A 25,905-nucleotide genomic window follows, 5' to 3' on the forward strand; every position below is an offset into this window, starting at 1 on the left:
CAGCACGGGGCACAGGGGCTTTCCTGTACTGAGGGAACCAGAGGGGAGTAGAGACACCCACCAGGAGCCCTCAGCTCATGCCACAGCAGCTGAGGAGACCTGAAGGGGACCAGGAGCAAGGGTGGCCAAGATCCATATTGATGAGGAAATGTTCAGTGTTTCCCTTTTTCAGCCAAGCATGACGGAACCCACACTGTACCAATGTGCCACGTAAACCTTCTTGACTGTGTCCTGGACTGAAATGTGAAATAGTGAAAATGGCTGTGGGTTTGTTTTTGTTCCCCCAGCTGTGGGTTGGCAGCAGTGGGAGGCTGCAGGGCAAGAGCAAAGGGAAGATCTACGTGGTCAGTGCTGAGAGGAAGAGTGTGGACAAGGAGCTGGTCGGCCACGCTGATGCGGTGAAGGCACTGTGCTCAGCAGAGGACAGGTACGTCCTCAGTGGCTCTGGGAAGGAAGAAGGGAAGATTGCCATCTGGAAGGCTGGCTAGTCACTCTATTCCAAATGTGTCTGCCTTCTCTGGGGAAGGGTAAAGACCTGGGACTATGTTTACTTCAGCATTTTGCATCTATTTCAACCACCTGCCAGTGTTAATGTCTTGTATTTATTTGGTTTCCATCCCTGTGTTGTAGAAAATGGAAATCAAAGCAAATCTCCCATCACATCTTGTCCTGCTCCTGCACATTTGGTAAAGGAACAGAAATGGGAGAAGACAGGTCACTGTCTTTGAACTGGACATGAGGTGGTGTGGAGGGTTGGAGTTACCTGCCTGGGGCAGGTCACTTTGGAAACACCAGAGTCAGCTGGTAATTCCATGGGAGCTCTCTGCAAGGTTGCTTAAAAAATGATTTTATGATGTCCTTACAGCCTGTAAGAGGTGGAAAAGGGCACTGAAAGGAAAAAACCAAGTGTGCTTGGACTTAGAGAGTTGTCACTGTGATCATCTTTCTGAGCTCAGACCTGTAGGTGGGCAGTGTCCCTTACCTTTGGTGGGATTTCTGGGGCTGTTTTGTTTAAAATGCAGGCACAGACATGCTTTCCCCAACAGCACTGAAAGCTTCTTCAGCTGAAACAAGGTATTTCTAATGAATATTTTAGTTTTTAAATGTATTTTTTCTTTGAAAACAATGCACAGCACTTGGCATTTATAACAGTTAGTGAAACTGATTATTTTTTATCTGAAGCATTAATTTATTTAATTCCTGTATATAATATACTTGCTTTTGAAAGCACCTCCCAGTCCCTGTGCAGACCAATCTCTACCCCTCCTCCCTTCAGTTTCTGTTTCTGCAATCAGAGGAACTGCTGTTATTTTGAGTAGACCCTGCTTCATTTTTAAGTTCTCCACAGTCCTGAAACCCTTCTTCAATCCCTGGAGTGAACACCAGGGGCTGCAGCCTGCAGGAGTCTCCAGAGCAGCATTCCCTGACCGGTGCCTGATGCACAGTGGTTTTTCCACTGGTAACATTTATCTGCAAGTGAAACAATAAATCTGTGCAGAAGAGTTTTATCTGCATCAGTGCAGAGTGGAAAACAGTGTCTAAAAGACTGCAAATGGAAGGACAAAATGGGCTGCTACTTTTCTTAATAAATATAAACCAGCGTAGGGCTAATTAAAAGGGTATAAACAACTGGAAAATATTATGACTAGAAATTTTATGACTGTATAATATTTCTGCTGATAAAAGTTTTTGTCATATGGTAACTGAAATTTTACTTTTCTAGTTTTTGTATCAATTTAAGAACATTAAACACTATATTGATATATATTGATACTCTGGCCTCTGTAGTTTGTTCTTTTTACTGTGTAACTTGTTACTCGAGAATGATGATTTTAGCACTGACTTGCATCCTCTCTAGGTGCTGTAAAGAATAATTGCCTAGGGTTTTCTCTCTGTGTTCTCTTCTGAAACAACTTCTGCTGTAATGTGTCCCCTTTTGAGCTCCATATCTGTTACTTTCAGGTTCTTTCTTTCCTCTCCTGGCTCAGTCAGGCTGCCTGCGGTAAGTGACAGGAATTATTTACTGAATTCAAAGACACACAAGGGCTGTTAATGAACTTTCCCTGTCTGCAGAAATGAACCAGCTGCACCAACCTGCTGCCCACCTGTTTCTGTCTTCATTGATTTTCATTCCTGGTGTACTTTTTAAACCTGTTTTTTTCTTCTTAGCTGGTTTTTACGTGCTCCCTGACCATCTCAGCTTTGCTGCAGGATTCCAGCTCTGGGAATGGACCTGCAGTCCCAGCACTGTGGGGTTCTGTTCAGATCTCAGTATAGTTTCAGGTACTTTGTGTGGGCCCCTTGGTGGTGGGAAGGCACCTCTGAACTCCTCAGAGCTGCTCTTTTCCCCTCTGCCAGCTGAGAGCTGGCCAGGTGTAGTCGCCTCTCTGAGTCACTGTCTCCCTGTGAAGGGACAAATGGAGCAGGAACTGCCCCTGGCAGGAGAAGGGAGGCTGTGAGTGACAGGGCTGAGCACACCCCACCCCTCTCTGGTCGTGCTGCTGCTGGGGTTGGTCAGCCTCTCTCTAAAAACCCCGAGTCCAGATTGTGCTGCCATCCCTTTTGCTTCGCTCTCTGGGAAATGTTGCCTCTTTCTTGGAAACCTCAAGGCTAAATCTTGTTCAGCTCCTTTTTGCTGTTGTTTGTTTTTTTCCTGGTTTCCCGACCTGAAAAACCTGAGTGGGAGCAGAGATACCTGCCAGGACCTTGTGGTGCTCTTGGTCCTATCGTCCAGTTTTTTGAGGCACTATGCAGAGCAGGGAGTTGGACTTGATGATCCATATAGGTCACTTGCTAATTGAGCTGTTCTGTGATTCTTTGATCAAACCAAGGGATGGCAGTGTCTGCTTCCAGAAATAATCCTGTGGAGATGGGAGCTGCTTGGAAATTCAGGCTGTTGCATGCTGGCTATGATCTCCCCAATAAAGCCATGCAGGGAGGGAGGAAACAGCCCCTTCCTCTGCTCCCAGCCTCTGATCACAGGCTGCTGGGAGATTTCATGGGACCAGGCCCCATTTTCCTTCAGTGCTAGTTGAGTCCTTTTGGAGGCAAATGGAACTAAGCCCCATCCTCCTGCCCTGATGTGCATTCCTTACCTGTCTGCATCCTTTTCATCTGCCTCTGTAACTTGCAGACTCCTCTTGGCATCTTGCTTCCCTCTCCAGGGTGAGTTCCCTGCTTGGCACAGTTCTTGGCACAGGTCCCCTCCTCTCAGAAGCAGTGGGTAATCCTGTGCCATCCCAGCTGTCAGGACAAGGACACTGCTGCACAAATAGACAGAATGCTACTACCAGCCACCCTTGTCCCCAGGATTTGGGCACTGTCCTGCTGTCCTGATGACACCTGCAGGGTCATCTCTGGCCCTGCTGGGCAGCTGTCCCTAGCCCCTTTTTGGGATGTGAAGGGCTGCCCAGCACATGGAACCCCAGTGTGAGGGGGTGTGGGATGTCACCTGGAAGATGGTGAAATCCCACAGGGACGGCCCATGTCCCTGCTGAGCTCTGTGTGCAATGAGTGTTACACAGCCAGGCTGACACTGCTGGAGGCTGTGGGGTCTGGGAGTGCATGAGGTCTGGTAATGGACATGGGCACCATGTGCCAGTGGACATGGGCACAGTATGCCACCCTGTCCCCCAGGATGGGGGATACCCCAGCTGCTGCAAAGCCTGGAGAATGCAGGGACTGGCCCCACTGGGGCAAACTGGGGTGGGGGAGGGATAACACTAGTTTTTTGGTTGTTCTTGGTCCAGACTGGGAAGTTGAGGCAGTGCAGGAGCAGCTCCTCTCCAGGCTGTTCTGAGCCACTCCAAGGCCACTGTGGGTTATTCTGTAACAAGCAACAGCTCAGGGTGTGACCCAGCTCCACTGTCCTCACCCCACCACAGCAGGCTCTAGCCAGCCCAGACCCAGCAACCCGCTCCCAGCCTAAGCAGGGACCTGCTTCTCTTGGACAAGGATCACAGAGTCCCACTCCCAGGGCCAGGGATGAGTCATATCCCCAGAGCGGAACAGGAGGATCACCGTAAAGCAACAACAGCACCCAAGAGGTTTCTGCTTCTTGTCCCTTCTCCAGGCCTCATCCTGCCATGGTGCTGGAAGGGATCAAGAAGGCTTCCCCTCCTCCTACACTTGTCAAGTGAAGAGGTCCTGTTCCATTGTGCCAGGAGAAGACATGGATATAGGACAATCCCTAGCACTTAATCCCCCCCTTACTTTGGGATTTCCAGGTACACTCCCTCAAGGTGAGGATGAGCCCAAGACTCTGCTGGGCAGAGTGGGGCCAGGAGGGGAGGCTCTTAGCCTCATCATTTGCTCACATTCTTGATAGTAGCTATTGGGAAGTAACTCAGCTATGTCCCACCCTAACCCAGTATGGACCCTCTCTGGGTGCCCTGTAGATATCTGGACAGGCTCCTGCACCACTGATGAGAGTCTCCATTCTCCTCTCTGTACTGGTGAAAAAACAACTAAATAGGCTGGGCCTGATGTACAGTTTATTGTATTTTATGTTTTCACTTCCTTAAACTTGGGTCCAGGGAAAAGGGTGTAGATGAGTTTCGTCTAGCCAAAAGGGGGAATTAGCTCAGTTGCTGGTGTGCTCACTTAGCATGTGAGAGGTAGTGTGATTGGTAGCTGCATTAACCAGTATTTTTAAGGCCAAGAGCCGGATAGGGTCCTTGGATAAAAATCACCAAGGTGGATGGGAGTTCTGATGTGCTGGCGGGTAGGAAGGCTCTGCAGAGGGACGTGGAACAGGCAGGATTGATGGGGTGAGGGCAGCAGGATGAGGCTCAAGAAGACCAAGGCATGGTCCTGCCCCGTTGTGCTGACAAGGCCCTGCAGTGCCCCAGGCAGGGGGCAGAGGGGCTGGAAGGCTGCCCAGAGGGAAAGGCCCTGGGGTTGCCTTGGCTGACAGTGGCCGAAGGTGGGCAGGCGTGTTGCGCAGGTGGGCAAGGATTGCAGGGGCCTTCTGGCATTGTGTGTCAGCACTAGTGTGGCCAGCAGGACCAGGGCGGTGACTGTCCCTCTGTGCTGGGCACTGGGGAATTTACTCCTTGAGCCGTGTTTCTTGTTTTTTGTGCCACTCTCAATAAGAACATTGAAGTGCAGAAACCTGTTGTGGCACTGAGGAAGGCTCTGGAGTACAAGCCTTGTGAGGATTAGCTGAGGGCCTTGTGGGGTTTCAGTCTGTAGGAAAGGAGGCTCAGGAGAGACTTTGTCACTGTCTTCAGCTCCCTGACAGGAGGTTGTAGCCTAATGGGGCTTGGTCTGTTCTCCCACGTTTCAAGCATAGAATCTGAGTCACCCAGGTTGGAAAGACTTGGAGGTCATCAATTCCATCCTATGAACAGACAAGGTGAAATAGTCTCAATTAGCAAAGGAGGAAGATTAGACTACTTATGAGGAAGAATTTCTCCACAGGAAGAGTTGTCAGGCACTGGAAGGGGCTGTCCAGGTAGGTGGAGGAGTCGCTGTTTCTGGAGGTATTTAAGGAAAGACGGGATGTGGGACTCGGTGCTCTGGTCTACTTTGGTCACAAAGGCGGTAATGGGTCATAGGCTGGACTCGGTCTTGGAGGTATTTTCCAGGGTAATCGATTCTGTTACGATTCTATGAAAAATGAACCAAACCCCATGTGGGAATTGACTTTTTAGAGCTGCTGATACTAGTTCTAAGGAATTTCCTTTAGGAAGAAACATTAAATCTGTCAAGGAAACAAGAAACCAAATGGGTAAGTTCACTGAAGTTTACTCATCAGCTGGTGGTTGTGCTCTGGCTCCAGCTTTCCCCTCTTGTTTGCAATGGTCTGAGAGGTTGATAAGTTCGGATGGGAAATGATTTTGGGAGCTGCTTGTGGCTATTAAATCATAGAGGTGACTGGGAAGACCCTCAGATCCTCAGCCCTGATGATGGCATGAGGTTACAGATTCTGTATGACAGCCACCACCCTTTGTCAGAGCAGAGCCTGGAGCTGTGGACACACCCCTGCCCCAGGTATCCCCATTTAACTCCACCTGTGCTCTCTCCTGGGTTGCACTTGAACCCTGCAAGTGTCAGGTGAGTGTAGAACCACCTCTGAAATGCAACGCCTGTGTTTTTCCAGTCAACATTTGGCAGGAGAATTTCTGGAAATATTCATGAAGCTCTGGGGTGCAGGTGAGTGTTATTTGCCTTGCACAGCTCAGGGACCAGGTGTCCCTCTGCTCACCTCCTCTACAAACACCACAGGGACACGAGCCATCAACTCTTACTGAAATGTTTATTAAGATTGAACTTCAGAACAACAGATTGGAACACAATGTCTCATGGAGTAGAATATTTCTAAACTGATTTTTTTCTTCTCTATGCATAAATGAAAAATAATCAAGATTATACAAAAAGAATAGAAAGTGCAGAACACAATAAAACAGTTCTCATGCAACATTTTTTTAACCTTTAAACAGAAAATAAGCTCAACAGTGTAGAAATAAAAATCATACATACATTATGCCATCTACGCACTCAAACATTCATCTGTGACATCACTTTTCTTTATCCCTTTTTCCTCATAAAACAACATTATGTGTTTAACACATGCTTATAAACATTGCTAAACTCAGCAAGAGCTATTATAGTGCCCCAACTTAATAAGTTGATAAAAAAGTAGTTGTCATATGGCCAGTTCACAAAGGAACTAAATATTCTTTTTTTAAATTTTTTTTTAAATTTTTTATTTTTTTCCCCCGCTATGAGATGCCTATATGCAGCTTTCTAGTAATATGAGGCATTTAAAATAAGCTGGTCATTTGGCTACTTAAAGGGCTTAGTGTTCATGTTACATCAGGCAAAACAAATTTACATTGGAAACTGCCAATTTGTTGAGAGAAAAGTCTGGATTTTGGGGTTATTTATTACAATTTCGCTGTTGCTAAGGTCTGTGTAGGTGCACAGTAAATAAGGTGACACTAAGTTTGACTATATGCTCCCAGAGCTTCACCCCAAACTTCCAAATTTAAGAATGTGCCAGAGCAGCTCACACTGAACCATGCTCTACATTTTCTCTAAAATTTTAGCAGGTCACAAGAGCATCAAAAACCCTTTAATTACAGCAGATGCTCTTTCTTAGTGGGGGATGTATTTGTCCCTCCTGGGTACCCCTTGCACTTCCTGGGGCAAGGGAAGCCAAGGTGGAAATTCAGGTGAAGCTGCTTGGATTGAGAAACCAAATCAGTTTTTCAGGAAATGATTTTAAGTGACAGGAAAACCTGAAACACCTTAATGAGCAGATCAGTGGCGGCGAGCGCCCTGCCAGGAAAAAGAATGGAGCCTTTTTGTTGTTTTCTAAGGCAGTTTCTGAACTGTTGAGCCTCAGATTCAAACCCCAGTTGTTATTTGAGCTGCTGCAGCTCCTTTGGATGCAACATGACAAAGAGAAAACTTTGGGTAGCTCCACTTTTTCCAAATGACCATTTTGTGACATGCTTTACCAACGTTCAGCTTTGTCATTTAAGGAAGGAAAACAGCTAAAGGACTCTCTGAAACCATAAAGTTTCTGCAAAGAAAAATAAAATTTGGTATTTTTTCCACACAGTCATCAATAACATTTCTGTGCAACATTTGGTGTCCATTACATTTATTTGGCCTATTCAAAGGAAACAAGGACAAAACAGCTGCAAAGAAAACCAACTTCTCTTTCACAACAGACACTTCAGATGCTGAAGCTGCTACATGTGCTTGGAATATCATGCAGGAGTTCATTTGTTCGTTTAAATAGGATACATATTTATAGCTGAGCTTGTCTCACATCAGACTAGGATGAGGGAAACCTGGAAGAACTCAGTTGAAAACATCATGGAGTACAGTGACAGCAACACACAACCCCCAAAGGTATTTTGGCCTGAGCAATGTGTCTGGAAATGTACAAACACAGAGGTACAGACACACACACATCCCTAACAACCCCAAATCTCAGCAATTGCCTCCTGCACTTTCCTCCTGCCCAGAGGTCCCAGCTATCTTTACCTTTACTCATAGATGTGACCTCAACATGCATGAGACCTGGCACTCAGGAAAATCCTGCTTTTCAGGGTGGATGCTGGGGGAAGCCAAGCTCACCATGGATCAAGGGTAAGGGAGCCTGTTCTTAATGAGGTACCTGGCAAAAAGCACCATGGTTGCTGCTGTCATTCCAAGTGCTGTGGGGGTTCAGATCAGCTGGGAGAAGGATAAGAAAGACTCAGTCCTTACCTATGAGGAAAACCTCATGCAGCCAGCCTGTTCCATGCTGGGGTCTGAGGAGGGTAAATTTGCAGCCACCTCCTTTTCAGACTGAGGTGCTGGGAATATTTGAGAGCCTAGAAAAAGGCTCCAAATGAAAGGGGAAAAGGACATTATGTGTTTCAAGAGCACAAACCTCTATAGGATTTACTGGCCTCCTTCCCCCGACGATGAAAAACCCCTATCTTTCCACAACTGCTCACAGCCAGCGCCAGCAAACCACCAGGTTTGTGTTACTAAAAGGCTATTTAGGCAATAAATCTCTATGAAAGTCATCAAACCAGCAGGAAGAGAAACATTCCTAAGAAATTATTGCTTCTGGAGTCTGAAATTGCCATTCACAAACAGTATAGATCTCACTTGGAATAACCCAACAGGGCCAAACCCACACTCTGCCTTTCCAAGGGGTGAAAGTTAAAGCTTCTCTACTCTCACATGAAACATCTTGAGATGGGCAACTGATCGACCACAGCCCTTGAGGGTCTGAGCACCAGCAGTGCCTCGTGTCACACATCACTGCAGCAGAACATGTTAAAATTGTTTATAGTATTGAACAACACTGAACTGAACCACTAAACCTTAGTCCTACTACACTGAAGGTCCAATGAAATGACTTCAACTAGACAGGAATACAAACAAAAAAAACCCCAAGATGCTCATTGTCACTAGGAATTTAAAAAAAAAAAAAAAAGCCACTTAAAACTTCTCTTTCCACAGGCTCTGCAACAGACACATAAAACTGTACTACTTTATTTGTGGAAAAAAAAAAATCTGCATCAAAAGATAAGGTAAGGGACAGATGAAGACATAAATCATTGCCCACTCTACCCTGAGAAGTGCTGGGGCTAGAAAGATAACTTTCACATCCATGGAAAAGCCCTTGGGAGACCTCAGCGGGTGAAGCCAGTGTGGGGGTTTCCCAGGCTGGCCCAAGGACAGGAGGAGATGCTTTGGCTGAGGCTCCCCAAGTTAATTCTTCTGGCAACACTACAAAAACTTCAGCGCATTTACAATGAATAATTATTTCCTTTGCCTTTACCAGGGAGTGAAATCAGCTTCCTGCCATGGCAGCGTGCGTATTCCTGTGTTACGAGCCCTGTACACAACTCCAAACACGGATTTTAACATCCAGTTCTTAGAAATGAAGCCATGCCAAATACTGTCCGTGACAAAACTGGCCCTGCTCTGCCTTTGCTTGAGGCCTCTGGGTTTGAAATGAAAGGTCCTTCCTCCCTTCTTGCCCTTCTCCGGCTGAGAAAGCTCCATAAACATGGGTGAGCTCACTCCCAGAATGGTTTCATGTTCCCTCTGTGGGATGTGAAGTCAGAGGGAGATTCAGCCTCTCCTCGCTCTCTACAGCTACTTGGTCAGTGTGATGGTGCACTGAAAGAGATCTTGGCTTAGAAAGTGCAATGTGGAGTAATGGAGATTTAATCCATGCTGGTCCATGGAACCCTTGGGAAAAGGGTAAGGCTGACACCAGTCAGAAGATGCAGGTTTTTAAACTGTTGAAGAACATTTCCAGCAGTAGAGATTAAAGTAAGGAGTACTTGACAGCGGTTATTTAACCAAAAGCAGAATCTTCAAGGAACTTCAAAAGTAAAATATTAAAGCTACTTTACAATGTGTAACTCAGCATGTAACTGACATGAATGCCAGTTCTAGGGCGAAACACAACACTTGTGTCTCACACATGAACATCACCAGAATATATTACAAGTAACTGAGATGATAAAATTCACGGCAGAATTTCTCTGCAACTGCTTTCTTCAGTAAGGTCTCACACTCTTCAGTAGTATTGCTCCCCTGGCTGAACACAGTTCACAGTACATGTTCTACATAAAAAAAATATTCACCATAGGAAAAAAAATACTTCCTCAAGACACTTGGAAAAACAAATACAACCCCTAAGTCCTGTGTGATTACATGTATCTCAGTGCTCTGTGATGTCACCAGCCTATGATGTCACCACATCACCACCCTTGACAGCAGAGGCCATAGGCATTCCAGGCATCACCTGGAAGCTTTCAGAGAAACCCACAGATGCCACCTTCAAATACATCCAAACATCCATTTCTCAAATACACTGACAATTCAAGTAATTAATTAAAAACTGCTTTTCATATTGAAATATAGCTTCTTTGTCTGAATACCTGGATTGCAGCATGATTGACACAGGCATTTGCAAGTCTTGGAGGAGGAGGAGTTTGAGGCAGCAGGAATCTCACACTGTGCTGTGTTTACCTGTCCAGCACACCAATTGACAGCAGCCTGGGGGCCCCAAGCCAAACTGAGTCAACAGCATCACAAACATTTCTTAAAAATGACAATCGGAACTTTGCCGAACACAAGTTTTGAAAGTTCCTTTAAATGGCTGCTGAATAATAATCCAAACCTATTTTAAATCACGTTACAACTCTTTCAACCTCTTTCCAGAAAAGTATCTTTGCACTGCAGCTGTGTCCTGAATCATGGAAAGGGATATGGAGGATGTGCTGATGACATTGGTACAGCAGCTCAAAAGAGCTCCAGCCAACAATTCCTCCAACACAGGGATTGGAACAGCAACATTTGATTTATAAGGCCTAAAAACTGTTTCTGACAGAGATTTTTATACACCCAGACTATGCCATAAAGTGACGGAGGTAGGCCTTGGGCTCTTCTTGTTGTACTGACCCGGTGCCTTTACCTCAGCTGCTGGGAATGTTCCCAGCCAGGAGGTTAAAGGATTGTAAAAAGTGCAATTAATCAATGACTTCCTTTCCCTACGGAAGAGAATCCACATGCCCCTTCCCATGAAGCTGACCCTAGAGATGTCCTTTCTCCACGGCAGCTTCATCCAGAGATGATCAGGTTTAAATGCTGAGAAAACCCCCGAGTTCACCAGCACGTGAAACTCTCAGCTAAAAATTGTCACAGCGTATTCCAATGACATTCATAAAATGCAGCACTTGTGATAAAGAAACCTGTGAGTGCTGGTCACTTCTCCCAGCTGCTGCTCCTTCCATCTACAGCTGACATCCAGCACCCAGTGTCACCCTCTCCTGACAAGCAGCAGATTTGGGAGTGGTTGTGAATAGTATGACTAAAAGAATTTTGGCAGTTTCTTAGAAACTGCAGTAATTGCTTCTTTTTTTCCTTGAAAATAATTGCAAATAAAAGGACTCTGCAGTAATTGCACTAACAAAAATATGAAGTCTAAAATTAACGTAGCTGTCAGACCAGTAATATGCTCGTGAAAATAAATTGATTGATGTCTAAGCATTTGATTCAGTTATTACACTAGTGAAATCTGAAATGTTTAGACAAAAAAATGGCAAGAGACTATAGGTCAAGATAGCTTCCATTTTCTGTTAGTTTAAAAACAGCTGAAAACTTCGTTTTTCTAACTGCTAATTGTATACACTGTGAGTCTCATGCAGATTAATACAACTTATTTGAAATCTAAATGTATTCTTAATAAAAAAGTGTTCAGAAATGGAGTTTCTAAGTTGTAGAGAAAGCAATTAGCATCAGAGCAACCTGCTCAAACCTAGAGGAAGGACTACAGAATTTAATTTACATTTTCACACGAAACTGCCTTTTCTTCTGCAAATTTTAGCTACAAGTAGTGAAAGGTCCTAATTTTGCTTTCCTGGGAAAAAAAAAAAAAAAAACAACAGCAAAAGTTCTTGATCCTGCACCTGCACTCCTTGGAATGTGGGTGAACAAGCATTGGTGGCCTCACACGGCTGACTCGCCCTCTGGCTCCGCTGCCGCGGCTCCTTTGCGCGTCAGCTTCAGCACCGTTGGCTTCTCCACACCCGCGCCGCTGCCCTCAGCTGTCTCTGGAGGACCCAGTCCCTTCTGCTCTTCCTTTGGTTCTTCGTTGACTTCGGGGTAAATCACCAAGAAAGTCGCTGTCAAAAAACCCAGGAAGGATCCCACTGAAGCCACCATGGGGATGACTCTGACCGTGCCCACCACGTCCACCACGCCGCCGAGTGCGGAGGCCACCAGGATCTGGGAGATGTAAACCTGACATGACAGGATGGCACAGTCGATGCCAAACCCTCGCTTTGAGTTCCCTGGGCTGTGGTGAATGTACTGCAAAAAGACAAGAAACGTGGTAGGAGGTAAAAAAACGGATGAAAGCAATACTTAAACACCAGAACTTTCCTCAAATTCTCAGCCCCATGGTCAGCTTCACATCCTCTTTGTGCAGCACCACGACACAACTCCAGAACAACAGCCTCCTTATCTGCTCATCAACAGCCTCCTCAGGACTGTGCAGCATGAGGCAGGTATTGACTGGGTCACTTCTAGCCCAAATCAGTTCCAAGATTAGGTTTTGTAAAACCAATTTTACATGACACATTTGCTGATACATGAAACATTAATTTTATGATCATAAAAAGGAATCCTCCTCCTAGTCACAACTCAGGAACTTGTAATAAATGATCCTCCTGTAATCTGTAATCCAAATGGAACAGTGGAACGACACTGTTGGGAAGTAAAATCATCCTTGTTTCCAGCAGAATTGTTTTGCTTTATACATCCCCAAAATTACAGCTGCATTTCCAGACTCAATTCAAAATCTAAGGTTGTGAAAAACCTGCGAAACACTACTACAGCACATCCAAGACAGGAATAACAAACAGATACATAGTAAATACTCCAGTAATAATTTAATTTCTCTTCATCTGCCATATGCACCCAGATTGTTTTATACCTCATCACAGGAAAAAGCAATCATGACCCCTTCTGAGCCAACTCAATGCCAAGACTATCCAATTTCAGCACCAGCTCCTCCCATTTACTATCCATTCAACCTTTGGCACGCATCCCAACAAAGCAGGTATCTTCAATAACAGGATTTAACAAACCCATTTTGCCACTGTGATCTTAAGAGAAACATGAATGTTCTACCTTAATTCACATATATACTCCAAATATTCCACGTACCTGTTTTATCTCATGGTATTGTCCCAAAAGCGCGTACGGGCAGTAGGAGATGCTCATGGAGACTATTCCCATGGTGCTGATCATTATCATGGTGACGTACACGTTGGGGAACATGGCCATCACTGCAGTGCCAAGGGAAAAACCCAGCGTGCCCAGGATGTAGATCACTTTTATGCTAAGGTCATAGTTGTCCAAGTATTTCTGCAACAGGGCTGCAGAGATAAAGAATAAAACAGGAATAATAGAATGGCTTGGGATGGAAGGGGCCTTAAAGTTCACCCAGTTCCAAACAACCCTGCCATAGGCAGGCACACCTTCCACTATCCCAGGTTGCTCCAAGCCCCATCCAGCCTGACCCTGAACACTTCCAGGGATGGGGCAACCACAGCTTCTCTGGGCAACCTGTGCAGAGCTTCACCACTTTCAGAGGGAAGAATTTTTTCCAAATATCCAATCTAAACCTACTTTTTTTTCAGTTTGAAATTATTTCCCCTTAAATATCAGTTTATTCACTGAAGTTTTAGGGGATTGATGTGACCATGGCAGCTCTATACCCTGTTTAGGAGGTAGATGCTCAAATTTGGTCTGTCTGACCAGCACAGCCCAGCTCTCACTGGGAACAGGATGTGTTCCTGCTTCAGAAAGAGCCCGTCCCCATGGTAGTGAGCTGTGCAGACAAGACATGCCTGCTATGTGCTGCAAAAGGCAGAATTTAAGTTTGGCAAAAACTCTCAATTTCAGAGTCTATTGCAAGCCCAAATTACCTGCAGAATGACTTTCAGAAATACATATTTATAATTTTGATTTAAAAACAGTCTTTGCAAAACTTCTCTTGCATATGCTTACATCTTCTACCAAGTATGATTTTAGTTTCCTGAAGGCTTGTTAAATGCCACTCAATATCCTTTGATTTCATTTTGTGCTTTATGCCATGTAACCATCTGTTCATATTTCCACCTCTACATTTGGAGGAGCTTTTTAATATTGATTCTTAAAGAAGCCCTTCCCCTTATGACCACAAGAAATGCTTTTCCAAAATGTCCTTTACCTCAAACAAGGAGGTGGATGTCAACTGAAGGAACACAGTTTCAGGAGGGCCAGGCATTATATGATCCTTGTGGGTCACTTCCAACTCAGAATATTCCATGATACTACTTTTACCTTAGAAATACATGCATGAGGTGCATTCCACTGTGTGACTGCACAGTCTCTTACCTGAACAAACGGCAGCAGTAGCAGCATAAATCACCAGCCCCCAGCATCCCATCTGAACTCCAGCATTGTAGGCATGCAGCTCAGTTGAGTTCGAAGGGGCCTGCAACAGACACAACCACCAACACCATTTTGCTGTACCAAGCACATCTCAGAAACGAGGGACTCTGAGCAGGTCTGCCCATGGGAACTGCTCTCCTACCTTTGGATCACCCTGGAAGATGACCTGTCCCATGAAATCTGTATAGAACACGGCTTCAGCAATGATGGAAAACCAAGTCAGGAGGTGGCAGACGCACAGCCTCAGCAGCTCCTTGGGCATCTTTAGCATTGACAGCCACAAGAGTCTGACGGTGGTTTCGGTCTCGCCCTCTTCGCTCTCCGTGTCCCCGCTGGAGTTGGTGGTGCCGCTCTGGTTGCGGTGCCGGCAGCGCTGCCGCTGCCGTTTCTGCATGTCGTAGATGTCGTTCATGCTGCGCGAGGACTTGATCAGGACGATGGCGTTGGCCCGGCGGAAGCGGTACCGGTGGGAGCCGATCTTGCCATAGTACGAGAAGGTGTAGGACGGCTGCCGGTAGAACATGTGCCTCCGCCGCCGCATAGAGTTGGAAGTGCTGGATTGCTTCATGCCTATTCTGGCATGCCCGTTGAGGAACTCTTTTGGTAGGGAGCTGTTGATGTTTGGGACTTTATCTTCATTTAAACGATTATCAAGCAACATTTCCTCCTCCTTCTCATTGTCCCTGAGGAAAGCAGACAGGTGGTTGAGTTTGGATTTCATGATTTCCTGGCTTGTGTTGTGGGGAGTGTTTGGGTATGAAGCATCCTGAAAAATGGAGGGTTCGATATCATGCAGGAAAAGCAGTTCTGATTCAATTTCTAATGTGGCATCGGGCATATGCAGAACTGAGTCACTCTTGCTTCTCACAATGTTCACCTCAAGGAACTCCATACTGAGGTCATGCTCCGACTGAACCTCATCATGGAACATGGAAGCTCCGTACGGCTCTTCCTCACTAATTACATTCAGCCGATTCAGAGGGGGGAGACTGCCACTGAATTTGGCACTGGAAAGTGTGTCTCCTTCATCATCAATCCTGTCCTGCTGAGGGTTATACTGCTCTTCTTCAATGCTAAAAAGGTGGAGAGCTACGGATACAGAGAAAATAATGGCTGCAAAGAAAAAAAGGACTTGCTCTTGAGATTTAAAAATGCTACCCAAGAAGGTCTGTGTCCAGTCCAGCCCTCCTAACATATAACCGATCGCTCCTCCAAGACCTGTGGAACAGAAAAAAGTGAGAAGTAAACTCAGGAAAAACCAATTCAGCCACAACCTGGCTTTCAGGAACAGCTGCCAGAAACATTTCAGCTAACTCCCTACCAGCTGAAAATGCATGGATGTTCAGGGCCATGTCTTGTTCTTCACTGTCCACCACATCCAACAAGTAGGCCCGAATTGGCCCTTCGGTTGCATCAGCACAGAAGTCCAACACCACAACCCCAAGCACCGTGAGAACTATTCCAATGGGCTGCTTGTCCGGGACATCACCAATAGCCAGACCTGGGGAAAAATGGGAGAGGTATATGAGCATCTCATTTAAAAAGGACAAACTCCTAAGAACAAAAAGACTGGATGTGGCACTTGGTGCCATGGTCTAGTTGAGATGTTAGGGCATGGGTTGGACTTGATGGTCTTGAAGGTTTCTTCCAACCTAGTCATTCTGTGAATTCTGTGAACAAGCTTAACACCCTTAGAGAGAGGTGGCAAACATGCTCGCTGCAAGCATTCCTTTATGGAGCAAAATGGCAATTTCAGGTCTTTTGGCACAGCATCAAGGAAGGTCTGGGACAAGGATGGTTTTTATGTTCTTAAGACTGACATTTATCAAAACATTATTTTATAAAGCATCTCTTAAACCTCTGGGAGCACTGGATATTATTTTGTATTCCTTCCATACATTTTCCTTTGGATGCTGAAGGCTGCTTTTATGAAAGACAGCCATGGTGGGAGAGGGGAGCATCCAAAATGACATATTTCATTTGTCAGATACATCCACAGGTAACTGCACTGCTGGCAGCATTCCTGACATAATGCTTAATATGGAGGAGTAGTTGATGCTTCATGTGCAGTAGTTGCAGTACACCAGGATAAGGTGAAATTTGACATCTTCATCTCTCTGTTTTTCTTAAACATTCTTATTTTCTAGATTGCTTTTATAAGCAAAACTTTTAAGGATGAAGCAACATGGATGTATTTTGCATTGCAAAAAGTATCAGTCAGCTTCTGTTGACAGCATGAGATGAAATTCTTTTGGTCTACAGAGTAGAAAGGCAGCATTAGCGCAGAGCTGGATAATTTGTCACGAGATGAACCAGTGACAAAGGCATGAATTAGTCAAATCACAGAGATTTAGAAGTTACACAGGCAAGGCTGATAAAACCATTAGTGTAACTGATTAAAATGTCTGTGGAAGGAGATGAACTGGCTAAGCCACCAAAAATCATCTAAATCTCAAGTGCTGATTCCTGCATATTGAATCCTCATTTATACCAAGCCCTTTGAAGGCTAAAGAAGTTTGTAAGTGTTCCATACTCAGCTGAACCCTACAGCAGAAAACAACAGTGCTTTAGATCTGCTGGAAACCAGAACAGGGCAGGAAAGATCAGGAGCTGGGTAAGGTGTTCTCCTGGGACCTGGCTGTATCACGACTGGGATTAGCCAACCTCTGTGTTCCTGGTTTCCCTCCCTATGACTCCTACTGCCAGAGGCCACGTTATGAAAGAAGGTCTGATACAGTTTTTGCAGCATCTTCTGTTGTTCCAAATTGCAATTAGGATTGCAAGTAACTGGAGACTGAGGATAGGAAAGCAAAGAAGAAAAATTGACAATATTTTGTGCTGAGGTATTAGAAGGCTTCAAAAGAAGCCTATAAACTGAGCCTGATGTTTGCTTGCCAATATCAATGGCTCCTGACCTAAACTACTTAAAATCTTGTAAGAGGGTTGCAGTATAACACCCTGCAAACATCTGGAGGAAGAGGAACAAGACTTGTAGACAAAACAACCAAATACAATTGATGACAACTAAAGACAATTGATATTAAACCATACAGTCACCCCATGACAATGCCATATGATAACAATTCAAATAAATAATATTTACTGTTTGGATAAATTAAAAAAACATAAACATCATCTATCTGAATAGTTTGCCCACTGCAGTTTGCAGAGCATTGAACCCAATCATACAGCATTCCAGTCTGGCTTTAACCAGCTGAGTCAAGGTAACATTCCACTCATTTCCCTCAATTAGTAGACCTGTTTCACAATAGAGCTGTATCTAACCCCAAAAGAGAGAGCCAAGAGGATGTTATTAGGTGCTCAGTTCCTTTTGCTTGCATCAGACCAATCATTTTGTAAACATTTTCCTAAATGTACTTGCTGTCACCTCTCCTATAATAAATTTACAAAGAGATTGTAGATTAAATTTGTAGTAAACTATGTTCAAGGCAAACTATTTTTACCAGCTTTGATGGGTGCTCAGGAAAAATTATTTTCCCACATAGTTTTTGATAAACAAATATTAACTGTGTTCTGGACTTTTTCAATACCGGGTCTAAGAAAAGCACAAGAAAAAGTGAAAAGATAATTTTTGAAATAATGCTGGAAACAGGATGTGTTGCCAGATATGCATTAAAGGGAAAATGGATCACAACAGGAAACATTTCCCTGTGAACAGGTTGCTACGATTTTCCCATGTCAAGGATCGACCAAATTCCTCTCTGCGACTCCAAACATGCTGGCAACCATTGTATTAATAACATTGTTATTAACACCAGTTACAGCTACGATTGCACAATGCTCAGCACAGTGCTGTAACTCATGAGTTCAAATAATAACAGGCTAGATGGACACAGCTCAAGTGCAGGGTTGTAGAGATTTTTAATGATTTTAACATTAAATATGAGATCAAGCAACTGCAGAACATTATCTTTACTTCCTACATTAAAATCTCAAAGCAGGTACATTAGCAGGGGATCCATGTAGGGGACTTCCTTGCTATTTACCTATCACAGAGCCATTAAGGAAAAGTGCAACTCCAAAGAGGACACCAATGCAGAGAGCAAGGATAAAAGGCCGCCGGCGGCCCCAGCTCAGCGTGCAGCGGTCACTGGCCGAACCTATGAGTGGAGTGAAGATCAAGCCCAGGATAGGGCTGAGGAACCAAGTGAGGCTGTAGTATTGTTCAGGAAGACCTAAAATGAAGACAAAAATGATGGAAAGGTTATGTGGTACACACCAAACATTTCAGTCTATACATGAAGTTTTGTTACAGCATTAAAAATGGTAAACTGGGGGTGATCTACCTACAGTGAATTCTCTCCCAGATTAAAAACTCATTTAAGACTCTTTAGCAATGGTTCAAAAAACAGCTAAACTAAGCACAGACCATCTACCTTTCAAATACCTGGACAATAAGAAGGCAACAATTAGAGAATTTCTGCTACTGAATCCTCTATGGATTCATGGAACATAAAATCAAAGATTCTGGGGTGCTTGGAAGCCACCCAGCTGTCATATACAAAGATCCCCTGCTCAACAAAGCCTTTAAGATTCAAAATTGAACATTATAGTGGTGCTGTTTTCATCTGAGACCACCCCTCCAAAAGGGTTATTAAGGATTTAATGGACTGAGAGTGAAGGACAGAATTTGAATGTCTTATGAAAAGTCCCATTTCTGAGCACAAAAATATTTACTTACAAAAATGACCGACAGACAATAAAAACAACAGTTAGCAGTTATTCATCAACTTCGATAAACTAAGGTTTGCTCATAACCACTGTCTTGGCTTTCTTTAAGAATAGAGATGACTATTCATAGGATCAGATGGGAAAAAAAATTACAATTTATTACATAGCACTTACTAGAAAACAACAACTTGCTAGGAATAATTATTTCTGGAAAAGAAAGAGCTCCCAAGCCCTGCTGTCCACATCCTCAGCACGGAGCAGTGGCCTGCAGGTGGCAGACTGGCCACAGCAGCAGCCACTCCGGCTCCTCTGGAACCTGCCTCCCACCCTTTATCAGCACAGGGCAGGTAACACTCCGACACGGTTCTTAGAAAAACATTAAAAACAAAACAATCTATTTCTTGCAGTCCAACTGATGCCAAGACAGAAAAACTCAGCGTCTTTATCCCAGGAAGGAAAACCATTTATTATCCAAACCCATATATGGTGACTGCGAGCAGCATTTGACCTTTGCTGGCAAGATCAACCTGTACCTTGTGCTCCCTGTTCAGCACACTGAGGCATCCATTACCAAGCAGGATTATACCAATCCCTGCCCAAAATAGCCTCTGATACAAATTTGGAAGTCTAATCTGCTGCTGTTTAAAGTAGCACCAAATCTTGACTAGCAACACCGACTTCTTCCATGAGAGAGATTTTCCCAAGTGTTGCATACTCTGTGGTGACAGACATTATACTATGGAAAATAACCTATTTTTTGGCATAAATAACCAATTTCATCATCAGGATTCAAAATCCAGGTCTGAGGCCAAGGTTTGTGTGATTTGACTCAACTTTGGCTAATGAACAAGCTAACAGTGACAGCTTCCCTGATGAGTCCAGAATTACTGGAAGACACCTGCCCCTGCTGAAACTTCCCAACCTGTTTGCCATGAACCTCATGCAACAGAGAATGGCATCATGGTTCAGCCACCTTTCCTTGTTACAGGCAGCTTGCAGACCTGTACTGAGGTCAATACTCCACATCAGTACTTACCATGGAACTGTTGACCTCTTTTGCACAGGATATAGTTCTTTAGAAAAGGGCTGTGTTTATACAGGTGGCACCGTGCTCACATCATGATTCAAATCACTATCTCCTGCTTAGCTTTTCCTGCTGTTTGGTGATATCTCGGCTGACACGGAAGTTTTAGCTGAGACATAACTCTGTGTTATAACCTAAGACCTAAAGCTCTTGTTCAAGAAGCCACAGTGCCTCCAGACCACAACATTTATTTGCACGATCCTGCCTCTCTTCATGAACACTATCCTCATCAAAGATGCAAGTCAGGAAGTCAGCAATTCAAGCAGACATGCAAGGAAAACTTCCAACTTCCTGTGGTTTTAACACTCCCTTTAACTTCACCATGTTCAACAGCTTCCCAAGCACACAAGCAGGTTCAGGCACCTGATGTTTAACTGGCACGTCACCTGCTCCAAGATGTTGCACTCACCAGTGCCTAAGCTGGCTTAAAAAAATAATTAATCATGGACAAGAGGAAACATTTGGTTCAATGCCAGTAAAACTAAAGGCTGGGCATGATTCATTTAGGGTGAATGATTTTTCTGCAAGACACAGAAAAAAGGCAATGTGTAAATACTCGTGCCATTTTGCCGGCACGGAGCCATTCTGGGAGCAGTGGTTAAGCAACCAAGGTTGTTACTGTGTGAAGCCAAGTCCCTGCAGAGTCTGTTTCAAGCAGTGAGAGGATGCATCTTAACCAGTGTCATGGATCTTTATTGCAGTGATCACCAACATCTGGAATAACTAGATGGTGTTTCACTACACAAGGGCTGTGTGTTGAAAGTGGACATTTATTTTCTGAATTATGTTGTGACTTGTGAGTTATGAGCTGGGACATCTCAATCAAGCTAATCCATCAGTAAACACTTGTGAGATGCTGGGAAGGTTTTGCAGTAAATCATACCGAGACTTTAAATAAATACAGGGGTGAAGGCTGGCAAGAGCTCTGTCATCAGCCTAGCAAGTCTCATCATATCTTATGTGAATAAACAATCAAATAGACATTTAAGTAAAATGGACACAAAGAGATTCTCTTTTAATAATCCAACATCCATTGAGACAAACAATTTGTTTTAATGGAGACTGAGCAGAACCAACAACACTGGTAGATCAGGGACAAGCAATAGGAGTGCAAATCAGAGACACCAGGGGTTGGCACAGCTCACTGTCCCTCTGTCCTTGAGCCCACCACTGTCTACAGTCTGCAGTAACACTTCTCTGTGGTGTATACAGATCTTAATAAAAAAAATAAAATTCTGTAAACACACAAACCATTTGAAATGATTTCTGCAGAGAACTAAAAACTGTTTACAAATATTTCTCCTTCAACTGTGAAACCTGCACATTTCTAAACTGGACAGATAAGTATTTTTTATGCTTCATAGCTACAGCTAACTGCCATAAAAATGTCCTAAAATTATTTAAAAAACATTCAGTACTTGACTTAAAGTACTTTCAAGATCAAGTTGCATGTAATAACTCAAAATCAGATTAAGGCCTGGTTTGATTTTACAGGTCAGTAAAAGGAAGGAAAAAAGCTTTTTTACCCAACCTTTGATACATGACTAAAACTAATGAGTTTTATCTTTCCATGCATGAGTCAGAAGAGAGACTGAAATGCTTTCTTGGGAAGAATTTATTTTTACTTTTTGCAAAGGGTGATCTTCCTAACATCTAAGTACTATAAATAAAAGCCTAAATCTAAATATTTACAGTGGAAATTGCTTACTTTGCAGAAAACATGAATCTCAATGATTTCAGAACAGAGGCATGGATGTAGCTCTTATGGAAGGGTAAAAAGGACACGTGAAACCCCTAAAACATTATGTTTTAAGATTATTCTTTAGGAGAAACACTTGGATTTTTTTTTCTTTATTGAACTACTCATTAGCAGCCAAAATATTTATCTTTAGAAAAAGAGGCCATGATAAAAATCTATACAAGAATTAATAAGCCCCATGCCAAGAAAAATGGAAGAATTTCTAAAAAGCTTTGAGTGCTCCCCCAGGTAAACAGGAAAGGGATAAGTTTCAAGTGAAACATGAGCCATTCCCACAGATTGGGTAATGGCAGGAATCACTGACATGAGCACAACCTGCTCTCTCTCTTGCTGGAGAAGCCATGCTATGGGACTGCTTCCATAAGCTAAGTGGCAGGACCCTAATAGACTGCATTCCAGGAGTAAACCAGCAGTTTATAAAATCATCATGTGTTTTACATACAGTTATGCAGAATTCCAAATTGTTACCAATTATTAACTGGCATGTATAGCTTTACATTAAGTACGTAAACTGGGAGATTGTCACCTCAGAATTTAGTTGGTTACTCAAGTGGAAAACAACTGAGTGGGGTTAGAGAAGAATCCTGGCAGGAAGTGGGTGCACATGAAAACCAAAAGCTATACCGGAAAAAATTCATCTGCTGTTGGGAGAATTCCCTCGTGAACCTGACAGACTCCTCACCTGAGCAATGCACATGCAGACAGAGCAATCACTGTAGCAATGGGCAGGAAAGTGAATTATCCAGAGTTTCTTTTCTGTGTTTGTTTTTTTAGATCTGAAAGCTGAGATGTGAAACTGATAAGCTCAGTCTGCCCAGTGAACCAAAACTCTGAAGAGTCTTTTCTCTCTGTACAGATTTAGGTGGCACCTCTGATGTCTATGCTCAGCATTGCTGCTGGGAAATCCAACTGTTGTAAAGCTCACAGCCACGTTCTACCCAGAGTTTTCCAGGAAAGAGCTTCCTAAGGCACTGAGCATGACCTCCACTGTCCCATGAAGTGAGACTTCAAAAGGTACCTCACAGATGCTCTTCCTAAAATTCACCCTTCATGCCGGCAGAGTCTGCAGGACCTTCAACATTTCAACAGTAGCTTGCTTTAGTGCTAGACAATTTCATATAAATGAGAACATTCCAGACAGACATGAAGAACTCCAACCCCAAAATACTATTCTTCCCTTAAAAGAGGCTGTTCTGGTTTTGGTATCTTGAATGTCTGCATACATGATATGCATATTTAGGTTGGCGTATGTGATTTGGCAGGAGAAGCAAAAAAAAATAAGACTGAAAATTAAAATACTTAAAAAAATTGTGTGTGTTTAAACAACAGAAACCCCTCTAAGTCTTCCAGAGATTTTTCTGCCTCACAAGAATGAGCTCCAAAACTGAAACTTTATAAAAATTCTGTCTGCAAGGATGTTAGAAGTTAAGGAAGGCAGTTGCATATACTAACGGTTCCTTCCTCTGTATGTGTATGCTGCTAAACCTACAGAATATCACCGTTTTGTGCAGTATTTTAAAATGGGAAGACAGTTCAGAAAGCAGCTGAGGCAGGAAAGACAACAATAAGCAGAAATGTAGAGACAGAGTGAAAAGTTTTTACAACAAGAAGTTCCTTTTGATGCCCCCATATAGTGGCAGGGACTCAGCTGGTGGTGTATTTTAAATAAACTTGGCTATGGTTACGTGCTGGGCCAGCAGCCCTGCAGCATCCAGTCTCTGACGTGCACAACAGATGCACGGATGCTGGCTTGGACTGGATTTCAAGGCAGCAGAGCCATGAGATTGTCATCCATGTGACAACCTGTCCACAGCCTCTTACAGCCAAAAGTGAAATGTCCCAACTGCTGAGAGCTGCTGCACCCCCCTAGAACAGGCCATGGCTAGGCTGGGACTGATTTTGTATGTTCCACACAGTACATGCCTTTACCAAAGGCTGCTGAGAGTCACATTCAGACTCAAAGGCCAAAGCAGCTGCATCCCATTACCAATTTAATGCTGTTCTTTTATTTTGTCTGTAATTTTCCACCTCCACACTTGCCTTGCCAGGTAGCAGCTCTTACAGCAAGCCACCATCCACCAACTTGGAAAAGCAGCCTGGTGGCCTCACGGGGGAGGAATAATAACTGGAGGATTATTATTTAGCCTTTTACTGACAAGTAATCTGAGGAAACACTGAGGACAGAAAAAAAAATTGGATAAACAAGGTTAGTATTTGTGGCGTGAACTGAATGTGGAGCAGGTCACAAGGCACTCAGAAGTCTCATACAAATCAGTGAGAAAAAGAGCAAAACACAACAACAGCTTCTGTTAGGAGCGACAACTGCCACTGAGACCCTTGCAATATGGCATTTCCCAGCCAGCTACAAACAAACAGGACACTGGCTTCTAGTAAATAAGGGTTTGTTTTTTCCCAGACAAAAAAAGTGCCCAACAATAGTGGGACCAGCACGGCTCACGGTTCACAGGAAATGCTCACTGTGTCACCATCAGTCTAAGGGCTGCGTGAGGTCACGAGTTACATGGAAGAAAGATTAAGTCTCATGCAGCAGTTTCTATTCAAAATCTCTTTTTGATAAGTTCTATTGGGGGGAAAAATAGTTCTTTATAAGCTTAACAATAAGATCTGATATGGGAATAGGATGCTAAGGTCCTAGTTTCATTTGTTAGAAATCATCACCTAGAGACCTGTTTGTACACTTTAAATAAACACCATACAAATTTCTGAACGAACACAAGAAGCTGTCACCCCCTGAAAATGCTTTCTATTCCACAATTTCATCCTTGTATAACATACTGTGTGCTGCTAAAAATAGTTCACATTGATCTGTTTAAAACTACACTGCTTATACAATCTACTTTGTTTAAACTATTTTTAAGGAGTGTACCAAGCAGAACCAATGCTTGTCAAAAAGCTGTGAAAAAGTTTGAACTCCAGAATCTGTTTTTCATCTTGTACATAAAAATTATAGGAACCACTGCAAACACAAGCAATTTAGCTTTGGAGGATCTATATGAGGAGTAGGGTTTCAAAATAATTTCATAAATTCAGCCAAATATGTATTCTTCCTTTATACTTAAAATAAAAATACAGAACACTTTCCACACATTTATGTCTCCTAGAGAAACTGCAAACAAGCTGCAATGCCTATTTTTGACACCATGAAACTTTGACCATATATTCTTTGCTTCTTGCTATCTCCCCACAGATTTTAAGACTTTTAACAGCTTAGAGTGGGACTCTGAGCTGCCAGAGAAACCCTACCTGAGGCACAACATATGTTGAACCAATGCACTGGAACAGGCCTGACTGGTGGTCTGAGCACTACTGAGGTACAGCACTTCGACATAGAGTTTGTTGCACCCATGAGAAACCACATTCTAACTTCTGGATTGAAACAGGAGCTCTAACCAACAGGGAAAGGCTAAAAAAAAGCACAGTAATTTCTCCTGTAGCCCATTACCACGATATGAGCAGTGAGAGTACAAGCTTTTAAGAAAGAAATAATTTTAAGTACTTCTTGAAATCAGAGTCTGGTAGCACATGAGAAGAGACGGCCTCTTATTTGCATTCCTAATGTGACAGTGTCTTACAGCTGCTAGGGTGAGAAGAAATGAAGCTCATACTTCTTGATTTTTAGGTGAAACTTTTGTTTTCCATTCAATGACTGCTGCCCAGCCTGTATAAGGTGAAAAATTGACCAGTACGTGTAATCACATGGCTCAATTCAGTTGCAAGAGAGCAGGTAGAAGAACTCAGAACAAAACTGAGGATTTTCATTTCATTGCTGCTTAGCTTCCCACATTAAAATGATTGCCCAGCAAGCTATCAGGCATCTTGGTTTGTTCAGTGTCTCAGGAACAACCTACTGCATAAACTGCATCTCAAAACTGTGGCT

General features: G+C 43.6%; 2 protein-coding genes across 4 annotated transcripts in view; one reads left to right on the forward strand and one right to left on the reverse strand.

Moving 5' to 3' along the window:
* Window positions 1-1,698, forward strand: part of DENND3 (DENN domain containing 3) — a 31,960-nt gene extending 30,262 nt beyond the window's left edge. Inside the window, exon 23 of the mRNA XM_062504207.1 lies at window positions 288-1,698. Within this exon, the coding sequence (XP_062360191.1) occupies window positions 288-488 (201 nt within the window). The 3' untranslated portion in view covers window positions 489-1,698. The remainder of the gene's footprint in view (window positions 1-287) is intronic.
* Window positions 1,699-6,240: 4,542 nt separating this feature from the next.
* SLC45A4 (solute carrier family 45 member 4) overlaps window positions 6,241-25,905 on the reverse strand; it is a 61,662-nt gene continuing 41,997 nt past the window's right edge. For 2 of the 3 annotated variants that reach the window (XM_062492221.1, XM_062492230.1), the window contains exons 3-8: window positions 18,480-18,668; window positions 15,794-15,973; window positions 14,615-15,690; window positions 14,416-14,515; window positions 13,201-13,412; window positions 6,241-12,342 (exon numbers count right to left, since the gene is read on the reverse strand). In XM_062492221.1, coding sequence (XP_062348205.1) covers window positions 11,980-12,342; window positions 13,201-13,412; window positions 14,416-14,515; window positions 14,615-15,690; window positions 15,794-15,973; window positions 18,480-18,668 — 2,120 coding nt within the window. In that variant the 3' untranslated portion in view covers window positions 6,241-11,979. The remainder of the gene's footprint in view (window positions 12,343-13,200; window positions 13,413-14,415; window positions 14,516-14,614; window positions 15,691-15,793; window positions 15,974-18,479; window positions 18,669-25,905) is intronic. The other variant, XM_062492238.1, reaches the window with a different exon arrangement.

The sequence above is a fragment of the Cinclus cinclus genome, chromosome 1, assembly GCF_963662255.1.
Source record: "Cinclus cinclus chromosome 1, bCinCin1.1, whole genome shotgun sequence".
NCBI lineage: Eukaryota > Metazoa > Chordata > Aves > Passeriformes > Cinclidae > Cinclus > Cinclus cinclus.